A 14,044-nucleotide genomic window follows, 5' to 3' on the forward strand; every position below is an offset into this window, starting at 1 on the left:
TTCCTTTGACTCTTACATTCCTTCTGCCATCTCTTCCCCAATGGTCCCTGAGCCTTGGAGGGTGTGATAGAGATGTGTCATTCAGTGCCGAACACTTAGCTATCATTTCTCAGCACTTTGATGAGTTTTGAGTCTCTCCAATAGTCATTGCCATCTGAAAAGATAATCTCCTGTAACCAAAAATGAGAGATGAGAGTAGCATTAATATACAGGCATGAACATAAATGTTTAGATGGCAATTTGGTGGTCATAATGTTTAGCAAACATAATTTAGCTACACGGCAGTAGTAGTTTCCTTGCTAACCCCTATAACATTCCACTGTTGCACTTGTGGGCACCTCTTATCTGGTTGGCCAGTCGTGTAGTTGGCAGGGTCCACTGCTGGTTAAGACTGTTGATGACTTTTCGCCTCCAGCTGGCACTGTCCAGCTCTGTGAAAACTAGTCAGCAGGGAGGAGGCTTCCATCTCAGCTCCAGCTTGAGTTTTCAGTGTTCTGCAACTTAAGCTGTGGTGTCTTGAGCAATAAGATCTTATTGGCTAGTTCTGGTGGGCAACCATGGGCATTGGAAATAGCCTGTAATTTTTTCTGGGTGGGTGTTTCAGGGCCTATCTAACCAATAACTCATTGGAATATATCCCATCCCTGGTGCTGAAAATTTTCTATTAATAATCAATGTCTTTTGGGAGCAGCATTGTCCACTCCCACAAAGTACTTCTGCCTAAACTCTCCTTTGAAAAAGAATGGGTTCACTAGTGCCTTTAGCCCCTCAAATGAATTCCAGACATACTACCAGTGATCTGGCTTATGTGGGTTCTGGGGAATTGAACTGGGTTATTGGGCAAGTGCCTTAACCACTGAGCTATATTTCCAGCCCAAATTTATATATATATTCACCTAGCTAACTATGAAGTGGATTTCCATATGGCTCATTCATAATATTTTTGGTTTTGTTTGCACTATTTCTTTATATATAACTTAATTTGAGAAAGGGAGATAGTAGTATGGGCATTGCTAGGGTCTTTAGCCACTGTCAAAAACTCTGGATGCATATACCACTTTGTGCATCTGGCTTTATATGGGTAACTGGGGAGTCAAACCTGGGCTGCCAGGCTTTGCAAGCAAGTACCTTTAACTGCTAAGCCATTTCATTCCTGTTTGACCTATTTCTTGTTAATCTCTGCTTCAGTTTGCACTTTAGAATAAAGATAATATAAAATGTCAGCAAAAGTTCTGTTGAGGTTTAAATAGTGGCTAGCCTTTTGTCACCCTTCAAAGGTGTTAGGCATTGTGATGGTGATTGTTGTTTTGGTGACTATTACAACTTATGATTCTTTATGTTACAAAGCTGGCCCTTTCTAGAAATTTCCATGCAATCCTTACTAAAACAATTGATAATGTTCTAGACTCAAGCTAGAGAAAGTGAATGTTGTATCCTTTTCATTTAAAATTATAAAATTGAGATGATTTAAATAAATCACCTTGTGAATAGCATGTCCTTTTTTCTTTCTTTCCTGAAAATATTTCTGTTTGGCTTTTCTAGACATTGGAGAGGTCCTATTTATTGAAGATCAATGGAAAAGGTAAGAAATGAAAATATTTGTATGTTTTCTGCTTATTTTATATTGAATATAGAGAATGGCACTATTAGCTTTAATATTAGATTCCAAATAGCATTTTGATTGTGGTTGTTTAACTTATAAACAATAGAAGTCTATTTAGTTCTGGAAGGTATCACATGGTAGGGCTGAGCAAGTGTCTCTAAAAAACAATTTGAATGTTAGGCTTATTATAAATAATTGTCTTGCTTCCTTGTATAAGGTTTTTCTAAGTTTCTTTTGGTATTATGTGTTACGGTACAGATATGCTTGAGTGCAATCTAACATGTCCTGGCATGTGAAAACTCCTGTTTTGTTTGTAGTGGCTGAAAGACCCCAACATATGCTGATGAGAGTCTCTGTGGGGATCCACAAAGAAGACATTGATGCTGCAATTGAAACATACAACCTTCTTTCTGAGAAGTGGTTCACCCATGCCTCTCCTACTCTCTTCAATGCGGGTACCAACCGCCCACAACTGTCTAGGTATGTGCCATCTGTAGCTTCTTGTGGTAGTCTACAAACTTAGGCAATTCTTCACATTAGAGACAAACAAACAATGACAAAAAGCCTGAATTATTGCTTGGGTTAAATGAAGTTGGTATCCTGGATCCTTCTGAATCCTCTTTCTGAGTGCTGACCTTCCAAGCATGTGCTATCACACCCAGTTTATGTGTTGCTGGGGATCGAACCCAGGGCCTCATGCATGTTAAGCAAGTACTCTATCAATAAGCTGATTTCTGAGCCCTAAATCTCCTTTCTTTATTTGGCTGAGTGGGGCTTTCAAGGTAGGGTTTCCCTCTAGTCCCAGGCTGGCCTGGAACTCACAGCTGTCTTCCTGCCCTCTGCCTCTCAAATGCTGGGCTTAAATGTGTGTGCCACCATGCCTGGCTAAATCTCCTTTTTTTTAAGGCAAAGATGAAAGCTTTTATTCAGAAAAAGCCTGAGCTTCCAGGGCTGACTCACAAGAGAGGAGCACAGCCAGCCTGAGTTTTCAGGTTATGGGCTTTATAGGGCTTTTTTAGTTGGGGGAAGGTGAGGAAGGGAAAAGAACTCCTTTGTTAAGTTCATTTGGGGAAGATCATTGCATTAACCATTTAAAATAGCTAGGGTGTGACACCAGAACAGTGACCAGGTGACTTTTGAGATAAGGGGGCAGGAAACCATGACCTGGGGAATTCTTGGGCAAGGAGGGAATAAGGACTGGGTGGTTTCTTGAGGAATGTGGGTACTCCACTTTCCTATGCCTCTGTCACCATTCTGCTGACCATGGTGAGTCCATCTTGGGAGCCCACAAAGCCATCATTCTGAATCTTCCCCAGGGCTACGTCATGGTTCATCGGATGCCTGCACTTTCAAATTGCCACGTGTGAGTTTTCAGTGCTAATTCCATTGATGCTTAATATCATGGTTTATGTCCAGTCACATGACATGTTTACAGCATTTTTAACAAACATTTGGAACAAAGCTCCCAAAAGAAATTCTGTAAGAATTAGAGATAAAAATTCCTACAAAGGGGCTGGAGAGATAAATCAGAACTTAAGGCAATTGCCTGAAAAGTCTAATGCCCCAAGTTTGATTCTCCCATACCCATGCAAAACCAAATGCACAAAGTGATGCATACATCTAGAGTTCATTTGCTAGAACTGCATTCTCTCCCAAAAGGACGGAGCAACAAAGACCAAATAGAATATTCCAGATAACTTGATGGAAGTCTTCAAAGATTGGAAGTCCATAAATCTCCTTTCTTTAGGCCTATATAGAAATAAGTTGAAGGAAAAAAGTAAATAATGAAAGAAAGACTTTTCATAACTTTTTTTTTTTTTTTTTTTTTGAGGTAGGGTTAACCTCTAGCCCAGGCTGACCTGGAATTCCTCAGATTTTTTTTTTTTTTTTTTTTTTTTTGATGTAAGGTCTCACTCTAGCTCATGCTGACCTGGAATCCATTATGTAGTCTCAGGGTGGCCTTGAACTCATGGCAATCCTTCTACCTCTGACTCCCAAGTGCTGGGATTAAAGGCATGTACCACCATACCTGGCTTTTAAACATTAAAAAAAATTATTTATTTATTTGAGAGAGAGAGAGAGAGAGAGAGAGAGAGAGAGAGAGAGAGAGAGAGAGAGACAGAGAAATAGAGAGAGGCAATGGCACACCAGGGCCTCCAGCCACTGCAAACAAACTCCAGATGCATTGCCCCCTTGTGCATCTGGCTTATGTGGGTACTGGGGAATCAAACCTGGGTCCTTTGGCTTTTATGCACTTGTAAGCAGGGAAACAGATAGAATGAGGAGGGGTGGGGAATGGGCATGCCAGGGCCTCTAGCCAAAGTAAATAAACTGCAGATGCATGTGCCACTTTGTACATTTGGGTCTACATGGTTACTGGGCAGTTGAACCCAGGCCATTAGGCTTTACAGGCAAATGCCTTAACTGAGCCCTCAACATTTTATTACGAATTTCAAACATACAGAAAAGTTTAAAGAAAAGGACAATACTAGTAATTTTACCATATATTTAAAAGTTGTCATGGACGCCATGGCTCCCCCCCCCTCCCCCGCCAAGTAGTGTCTCGCTCTTGCCCAGGTTCATATGAAATTCACTGTGTAGCTTCAGGGTGGCCTTGAACTTACAGTGATCCTCCTATGTCTGCCTCCTGGGCACTGGGATTAAAGATGTAGGCCGCCATGCCCGCCATGTATATATATCTTTTGATTCAGCGACTCTTCTAGGTTTATATGCTACAACAGTAGGCAAAAGCAAAAAGAACTGTGTTCAAGGGTTTTCATAGCAAGGCTGAGTGTGGTGGTCCACTGAGCAGGCCGAGGCAGCAGGATTGAGAGTTCAGTGCCCGCCTGGCCTGCATAGAGAGACTATGCCTTAATAAAGGAAAGAAGGGAAGGAAGGAAGAGATGAATCTGCATAGCATTGTCTAGAAGATTGAGAATAATCTGAGGTCCTGCCACTTCCCAGTGGTTTGTCCCAAGTTCCCCCTCCATCCACTGGTCATCATGGTTTCGGGGTAAGCTTGAAGAGGCCCTGCCTCCACTCAGTTATTGGGAGTTCATTCTCTACACAAAGAGGCCTCCCTCCGCTTACTGGTGGCAGAGAGTTCAGACAAAGCCTGATAAGACTCTGCCTTTTGGTCACCCTGAATTCAGTCTGAAGGCCCGTCTCCACCCACTGGTCACTATGAGTTCAGAATTCCATGACAGTCCCCAGCTTCTGGTTGCAATGAGATCAGCACCCACATGACAGGGCTTTCTCTCTACCTGTAGCAGCAAATCAGCATCAGTCAGCTGAACTTAATCCATGTGAGACTCTGGGAATCTCTCCCTGGATTTTTGAAAATAGAGAGTTCAGAGTTCAGACCAGACAAAGTTATTTTTTATTTTATTTTATTTGAGAGACAATGGGTATGTCACCAGCCACTGCAAATGAACTCCAGATGCATGTGCCACCATGTGCATCTGGTTTACATGGATACTGGGGAATTGAACCTGGGTCCATAGGTTTTGCAGGCAGATACTTTAACTGCTAAGCCATCTCCAGCCCTGTTTTTATTTTTAAATATTTTATTTATTTGCAAGGGGAGAGAGAATGGGTGCACCAGAGCCTCTAGCCATTGCAAACAAACTATAGATGCATGTGCCACCTTGTACATTTGGCTTTATGTGGGTAATGGAGAATCAAACATGGGTTGTTAGGCTTTACAGGTAAGTGCCTTAACTGTTGAGCTATCTGTCCAGTCCCCCTGACCCTTTGTGGTAGGGTCTCTCTTTGACTCAGACTGACCTGGAATTCACAATAATATGATACATTGATAAGTTTTTTTTTGTTGTTGTTTGTTTGTTTTTTTGAGGCGGGTCTCACTTTGGCCCAGACTGACCTGACCTGGAATTCACTATGTAGTCTCAGGGTGGCCTCGAACTCATGGCGATCCTCCTACCTCTGCCTCCCAAGTGTTGGGATTAAAGGCGTGCGCCACCATGCCAGGCTCATTGATAAGTTTTATTGTGTCAAATTCAGTAAAAAGTATTTTAGCTTCTCCTCCTATAAATACTTAGGAACCTTATAAACTGTAAATCTTTCACTGGCTTAACTGTCTTTGGATTGCCTAGTCATTTTTGTGATTTTGGTTCATTTCCTTGATTAAATTTGCTTTTCTCCCTGTTAGCTGTTTCCTTTTGAGTATGAAAGATGACAGCATTGAAGGCATCTATGACACTCTCAAGCAGTGCGCTTTGATCTCCAAGTCTGCTGGGGGGATTGGTGTAGCTGTGAGTTGTATTCGGGCCACCGGCAGCTACATTGCTGGGGTAAGCATCTGTCATGATTTAAACCAACCTGCTTATGGTTAAGTGGCCATCATTTCATCGTGGTAGTGTTTAGTAGACCGGGGACTCTGTTAATTACCATCTTGTTGTGTGAGTTGGAATAGGTAATTTTACTTAAGCTTCATTTTCATCCATCTTAAGTTTCAGGTTATGCTACATGATCTCTAGAACTTCTCTTTTCTTTTTTTCTTTTGATTTTTCAAGGCAGAGTCTTAATCTGGCTGACTTGGAATTCACTATGTAGTCTCATACTGGCCTCAAAAATACAGTTATCATAGTACCGCTGCCTCCCAAGTGCCTGGGATTAAAGGCGTGGGGTAGGGCCTCTGGCCTATGCAGATGAACTCCAGATGTCTGTGCCACTTTGTGCATCTGGCTTTACATGGTGAATCAAACTTGGGTGAGAAGACTGTAGGCACGCACCTTAACTGCTGAGCCATCTCTCCAGCCCTAGAATTCATTTGCCTTGGGTTTTAGAGTTCTGACTGTGTGGTGTACATGCATGTATCATGTTTATATGTGCATGGGCACACTGTGTGTGTGGGTATGTAGGCCAGAAGACAGTCTTGGTTGTTGTCTTTTGGAATGCCACCCACCTCTTCTTGAGACAGGGTCTCTCCCTGGCATGGAGCTCACCAATCAGGCTGGACTGGATATCCAGGGAGCCTCCTGGGTTTGCCTCTGCAGCACTGGGATTGCAGGCGTACGCCACCATGCCTGGTGTTCATCTATGTGTGTACTGGGGACTGAAGTCAGGTCCTCATACTTGTGAGGCAGACACTTAAGCCCCTGCGCTGTTTTCCCTGCTCCCTAGGATTCTGTTACTCATTTAGCCTGAAAGAGTCGTTTGTGTGTGTATGCATGCGTAATATATGGGTTCATATGTGTGTGCAGAGTCTAGAGTTTAATGTTGGGTGTCTTACTCTATCATTTTTCCATCTTTTTTTTTTTTTTCGAGGGAGGGTCTCACTGTAGTTCAGGCTGACCTGGAATTGGCTATGTAGTCTCAGGGTGGCCTCAAACTCATGGCGATCCTCCTACCTCTACCTCCTGCGTGCTGGAATTAAAGGCGTGCACCACCACGCCCCCGGTCCAGCTTATTTTTTGATTCAGGATCTCTTGTTGAACCCAGAGGTCACTGGTTTGGCTGGGCTAGTGAATGCTGGGGATTCCCTGTCTCTGCTTCCCCAGTACTGGGATTACAGATGTGCATCACCTTGCCCAGTGGTATCTGAACTCAGGTCTTCATGCTTATATGACAAGCATTTTACCCAGTAAGCCATCTCCCCAGCCCTGAATTCTGTTTTTAATATATATGTATGTATATATGTATATATGCACACACGTTTGTGTGTGTGTTATATTTTAAAATAATAATAATAGCAGTATTTAATTTTTACTGTAAGCCTATGAGATAGCTCCCCTTAGAAAAGCATGCTAGGAACCTTGTTCCTTACAATAATCCTGTGTGTCTACGCACCAGTGTTACAGTGTTTACAAATAAAGAAACTGAGGCTTAAAAACTAAGTTTATTTCTGGGATTAATTATTGGATTCCAGCTTTAAACATTGGCACTTTATGATCCTCTAGCCCTTTGCTAATTCACTGTTCATTGGGAGCCATGATAATAATTTGCATAAAACCTGAATCTCTCTACTATCTACAGGTATTGTGTCATAGAGCAAGTTATATGCCTGAGTTTGTTTCCTCATCTGTAATATGAAGAAAAAAAGTTCCGTTTGCTCATGTGTATATAATAAGTTGTTTGTGCGTGTGTGGTATATACACATTTATGTGCCCTAGCAGTGCCCCATGAGCTCACTTGCAGTGGTGGGGCAGAACTTCAGTGTCCTGTTCCATCACTTTTCTGCCAGTTCTTGTCATTTTGAGCCAGAGTCTTACTGATACTGGAGCTGGCTCTTTTCTGCAAGCCCAGGTGATTCCGTAGTTTCTGTTCCTCTTTCTGGGACTGGAGTTTTGGGCACATGTGGCCATTCTCTGCTGTTTTACATAGGATCTAGAAACCTGAACTTGGGCAGCTTCAGGCCTCCTCAGGCCCTCATGCAGCATGCTTAACCTTTGAGCCGTCTCTTCAGCCCTGAAGACAATAACTCCATGCAGTAAAGTTTTGTGGAGGTGCTGGAATGTGTAACTTGTTCACAGTGATTGAGTGAGCCTTTCCTCACTTATCTTTCTAGACTATTTAAAGACTTAGAAAGATATTTCAGGAATTTGATAAGGTGTTTCTCTAGATATCGGTAATTTCTTAGCTTCATTCCTTGACCCATTGATTGCTAAGAATCTCAATTTACCTTACTTATTTTCTTGAGTTATCCATTATATATATATATGATTCTTTTCTTTTAACTTTCTTTATTTATTTGAGAGAGACAGAGAGGTAGAGCGGCAGAGAGAGAATGGGCACATCAGGGCCTCCAGTCACTGCAAATGAACTCCAGACACATGTGCCCCCTTGTGCATCTGGCTTACGTGGGTCCTGGGGAATGAAACTGAGGCCCTTGGCTTTGCATGCAAATGCCTTAACCACTAAGCCATCCCTCCATGCCCTTGTTTTTTTGTTTTTCAAGGTAGGGTCTCACTCTAGCCCAGGCTGACCTAGAATTCACTATGTAGTCTTGGGGTCCCCTCGAACTCATGGTGATCCTATCTCTGCCTCCTGAATGCTGAGATTAAAGGCGTGTGCCACCACCCTGATCATTATATATGATTTTTATTGTAAGTGTCTTGAATTCTTTTGGTGGGGGAAAGTGGTAGTTTTTTTTTTTTTTTTAACTGTACCTAAAGTGCATCTTTAGATAATGGTCTTTGGAAGATTGTAGAGCTGAAATTAAGCTGCCTGGATTTTGGATTCTTTAGATGTAATGAAGTAACTTAGCATATACTTGTAACTTACTTGACAACATCTTGTTGATTTCTGTGCTGGGCACTATGTTTTCTTTGCTGAAGTGGAGATGCAGAGCAGGTAAATCTTTATGAGTTACCATTTCGAAACTGCACCCTTTTGAACAAAAGATTCGGAAAAGGTGTTCATTTTCGAGCCGCTCTGTTCTTTTCCTTGCTTAGCCCTGTCTCATCCAGACTCCCTTATTCTTGACCTTCTTTCAGACTAATGGTAATTCCAATGGCCTTGTACCAATGCTGAGAGTATATAACAACACAGCTCGCTATGTGGACCAGGGTGGAAACAAGGTATGTTTATGACTTGGAAGTGCTGGAAATCAGTTAAGTTATATATAGTTTCAAATTACCAGGTCTTATTTTTGCTTTCTGACAGGTTCTTGCTATATACACAAGCTGGCCTCAGACTTGCTATGTAGATTGGGCTGGCTTTGAGTACTGTGCTGTTTTAACTTTAAAATCAAATTAAGGAGACATGTAACTTCTTCTAGAGTACATTTACTGTGAACAATCACCATACCAATAAGATACACTTCCATTACCCCAAGATACTTGTTCATGCACCTTCCATGGTCACCTTGTTACTCTCTCACACACTTAGTTCAGCCTTTGACTTATTTATTTGCTAGTTTATTTGCATGGAGAGTGGAGAGGAGAGATGAGAGAGAGAAAAGGAGGTATGCTAAGTCCTCTTGTTGCTGCAAACTAACTCCAGATGCACAAGACACTTTGAGTACTTGACTTTACATGGTTATAAGCATGTGCATTTAACCACTGAGCCATCTCCCTAGCTCCTATTCAGCCTTTTTCTTTAATTTTAAAAATTAACTTTATTTTATTTATTAGAGTGAGATAAAGATAGGTCAGGAGAGAATGGGCATGCCAGGGCCTCTAGCCATTGCAAATGAACCCCAGAGGCATGCACCACTTTGTTCATCTAGCTTATGTGGGTACTGGGGAATAGAATCAAGGTCCTTAGGCTTCGCTTCATAGGCAGGTGGCTTAACCGCTAAGCCATCTTTCCAGCCCTAATTTTTATTTTATTTTTTAAGATGACTTCATGTAGCCTTGGCTAGCCTTCAGCTTGCTATGTAGGCAAAGCTAGACCTGAGCCTCCAAAGTGCTGGGCTTACAGGTGTGTGTCAACATACCCGCCAGATTCCCTTTTGACCTTTAATAAGCGGCTTCGTTACAATGTGAAAGCTGTAGTAACTTTATTTGGGCTTTGTATACTTGTTATTTGGTGTAAAGTGGCCTGGATCGTAGTTTCTTGTCACTCTGGACAAGTTGCCTCATCTTTCACCCGTATTTTCTTTTTTAAATATTTTATTTATTTATTTGAGATGGGTGGGGAGGAGACAGAGAGAGAGAGAGAGAGAGAGAGAGAGAGAGAGAGAGAGAGAGAGAGAGAGAGAGAGAGAAAGAATGAGAATGGGCATGCCAGGGCCTCCAGGCACTGCAAACATACTCCAGACACATGCACTGTCCTGTGCATCTTGCTTATATGGGTACGGGGGAATCGAACCTGGCTCCTTAGGCTTCACAGGCAAGTGTCTTAACCACTAAGCCATCTCTCCAGCCTTCTACATTTTCTTTGTCAGCTGTTCTCTTCTATGTCTAGAATTTTAAGGGCAATATTACTACTTTACATTTTTTAGTACTTTTATTTGTATTATTTCACTTAAAAGATGAAAGGGGATATTATAAAAGTGCTTTGCAAAGTATGAAGTTCCTCTGTTTATCTTTGTTTGATTTTTGACTCTGAAGAATGATAATTTTCTTACCTTTAGCGGCCTGGAGCATTTGCTATTTACCTGGAGCCTTGGCACTTAGACATCTTTGAGTTTCTTGACTTAAAGAAGAACACAGGCAAGGAAGAACAGCGTGCCCGGGATCTTTTCTTTGCCCTGTGGATTCCAGATCTCTTCATGAAACGAGTGGAGACAAATCAGGTGAGAGAGATGGGAACCTGTTGACGACAGTTACTTAATTCATTTGAGCTTTTCTCTTCGGGCATTTTAACTCTTGCTTGAGAAACAAATCACTCGTGTGTGGTTCCACAGTGTGAACATGTTAGGTGCCTTCACCTATCTTCTTGCATTTCTGTTCTCTGAAGTACTTTCTCCCTGACCTAACTGTTTGAAGGTCATGTACAAACAGGTTCAACTAGAGTTTTGGAAGGCAGCTATGCTCACTGCTGTACCACCAACACACAACTAAAGTTTTGAACCTGAGCCTAATGTGATTATTCTTATAGCAAATTTCTAAGACAGCCTATGAAAGCCTTAAAATATTTCTAATAAGTAATGGTCAGCCATTTGAAATTTCTCATGTGTGGTACTGTTCTTTGTAGGACTGGTCTTTGATGTGTCCAAATGAATGTCCTGGTCTGGATGAGGTTTGGGGAGAGGAATTTGAGAAGTTGTATGAGAGGTATGAGAAAGATAATAATCTTAATAAATATTTTAACTGTGGTGTCTCTTATACAGGAATCCAGATGAAAAAATTTTTGGTTTGCCATGTGTGAGGCTCTGGGTTTCATCTCTAGCACTGGAATAAAGAAAGTATATAAATCATTAGCCCATTTCTAGAATTCTTTGGACATGTGTAGGAGAGAATATAATTAATAATTTAATTTTGGTCAGATTTTTCCTGGCTTTTCACCAAAATTGGCTTTTATCTTCTTTGGGATGTGTAAATAGGTACTTGGATTTTTACATTGATCCTTGGAAAAACTAAGACTAGTAGGGTTTGTAGTTTTTCTTTTTTTTTTAAATTTTTTGCAGCACAGCACTTCTGGTAACATAAGTTATGCCTTAAATTGCATGTCAGCGTTATGAGTAGCATTGGATAGCTCACTAAACACAGTAGGGTGTTAAGGTTTTGGTGATAATTCCTGTTCCTTTTAAAAGATTTTACTGATTTGATGGGTTTGAAGGTTCATTTCTGTTTGTTTTGGTGGGGTTTTTTTGTTTGGTTTTTTGGGGTAGGGTCTCACTCCAGCCCAGGCCGACCTGGACTTCACTGTGTAGTCTCCGGGTGTTCTTCAAACTCACAGTGATCCTCCTACCTCTGCCTCCTGAGTGGTGGCATTAAAGGCGTGCGCCACCACGCCCAACACTTTTTTTATTTATTTGAGAGTGACACACACACACACACACACACAGAGAGAGAGAGAGAGAGAGAGAGAGAGAAAGAGAGAGAGAATGGGTGCTCCAGGGCTTCTAACCACTGCAAATGAACTTCAGATGTGTGTGTCCCCTTGTGCATCTGGCTAACGTGGGTCCTGGGGGACCAAGCCTCGAACTTGGGTCCTTAGGCTTCATGGGCAAGTGCTTAACCACTAAGCCATCTCTCCAGCCCTCCTTTTGGTGTTTTTGAGATATGGTCTCACTGTAGCCCAGGCTGACCTGAAACTCACTCTATAGTCCCAGGCTGGTCTAGAACTCAAAGCAGTCTTCTTACCTCTGCCTCTGGAGTGCTGAGATTAAAGGTATGTGCCATCGTGACAGGCTGGAGGGTCATTTTAAGAAACCTAAAACTCTGAGTTTTCCTTTGGTCTTAGTTGACACAAAATGAATGAATTCTGCCTCCCACCCACCATAGGGCCTCAGTGTAGCCCAGGCTAACATCAGAGTCATGACAGATCCTTCTGCTTCAGCCTCTTGAGTGTTGGGATTAAACGTGCACACCACCACACTGACAATTCCCTTTTTCCCCCTGTAGTAAACCTTTAAGAATTTGCATAATTTTATATTTCAGTGTCTCCAGATTATCTGCCATAGCTGGGCAGAGACAGGAGGATCGCAGTGATTTTGAGGCCACCATGAGACTACATAATGAATTTCAGGTCAACCTGGACTAGAATGAGACCTACCTCAAAAAAAAAAACAAAACATCTGCAATAAAGATTTTCCTAGAGAATAAATATCAAGTAACAAGAGCTTTTCCTTTCAGCTATGAGAAGCAGGGTCGTGTCCGCAAAGTTGTCAAAGCGCAGCAGCTTTGGTATGCCATCATCGAGTCGCAGACAGAGACGGGCACCCCGTACATGCTCTACAAAGATTCCTGTAACCGGAAGAGCAATCAGCAGAACCTGGGAACCATCAAATGTAGCAACTTGTGCACAGAAATAGTAGAGTATACCAGCAAAGATGAGGTAGGAAGCAGCGCATCTGCCTAGAGCACTGGGAGAGAAATCTTAGGCAGTCATGGTTTGAAACGGCCTCATCTGAATTAACTTACAGTGGCTGAAAGGAGTTTTTAGTTTGTTGGTAAGCCAAAGTATGCGAAAATAGACAAATTACAAGGGAAAGAACATGCATGATTCGTGCCTCTAAATACTTTTTCAGTCTGAGCCATGCAGAAAACAGTGTTTTTTTTCCCCCTTATGCCTAATAAATCATTACAATAGTTACTTGAGAAAAATGACAATATAGGTATGGTAGCTTAGAGAAAACCACAAAAAAAAAGTGTTTGTCTGCACATTCAGTTTAGGGCTGGGGAGATGGCTCAGTGGTTAAAGGCTTGATTGTAAAGCTTGCCAGCTTGGGTTCAGTTATCCAGCCACCCACATAAAGCCAGACTGGCAGTTGTTTTGAAGCTGTAAGAGACTTGGTGCACATGTGTGTGTATACACACAGATACACAAATGAAAGAATTAAAAAATGTTCAAGTGAATAAGCATGAAAATTCTTTCAGAGAATGGTGAATTCTGATCTTTTCTAGTCTTTTAAGAGTCACAACAGTTAAGGCTCCCATAATGCATAAACTACAACCCCATGGGGAATGCCTGCAAGCCCACTGAGGAGCGTCCTCAGTGGAATGGGAACAGGGATGAGGGAAAAGAGGGGACCGATATATGATGTGTCCATATGAAACATCTTGTTAATAGTAATAATAATAATAATAAAAAACATAAAATTAAAAAAATTTAAAAATAGGAGCTGGGGAGGAGGTTTAGTGGATAAAAAGCGTGAGAGCTAGAGTTTTAATTCCCAGCATCTACATGAAAGCTGGATGGAGTAGTATATCTACAATTACAGCACACCCACAGCAAGATTGGAGGTAGAGGCAAGAGAACTGGAAGATTTCAGCTGGTTGGCAAATGCAATAGCAACTGATGAAGCAGGTCCTGCTTCAAAGGTGGAGGGAGAAGATGGACCTCTGAAGTTGTCTGACCTCCATACATCCT

At 41.8% G+C, this 14,044-nt stretch overlaps 1 protein-coding gene across 1 annotated transcript in view; it reads left to right on the forward strand.

Annotated features, from left to right (window-relative positions):
- The window catches only part of Rrm1 (ribonucleotide reductase catalytic subunit M1), a 43,980-nt gene that overhangs the window by 16,589 nt on the left and 13,347 nt on the right, over window positions 1-14,044 (forward strand). The window contains exons 6-12 of the mRNA XM_045145887.1: window positions 1,543-1,582; window positions 1,921-2,083; window positions 5,772-5,913; window positions 9,058-9,141; window positions 10,641-10,802; window positions 11,204-11,283; window positions 12,808-13,009. Coding sequence (XP_045001822.1) covers window positions 1,543-1,582; window positions 1,921-2,083; window positions 5,772-5,913; window positions 9,058-9,141; window positions 10,641-10,802; window positions 11,204-11,283; window positions 12,808-13,009 — 873 coding nt within the window. The remainder of the gene's footprint in view (window positions 1-1,542; window positions 1,583-1,920; window positions 2,084-5,771; window positions 5,914-9,057; window positions 9,142-10,640; window positions 10,803-11,203; window positions 11,284-12,807; window positions 13,010-14,044) is intronic.

Source organism: Jaculus jaculus, chromosome 3 (assembly GCF_020740685.1).
Source record: "Jaculus jaculus isolate mJacJac1 chromosome 3, mJacJac1.mat.Y.cur, whole genome shotgun sequence".
NCBI lineage: Eukaryota > Metazoa > Chordata > Mammalia > Rodentia > Dipodidae > Jaculus > Jaculus jaculus.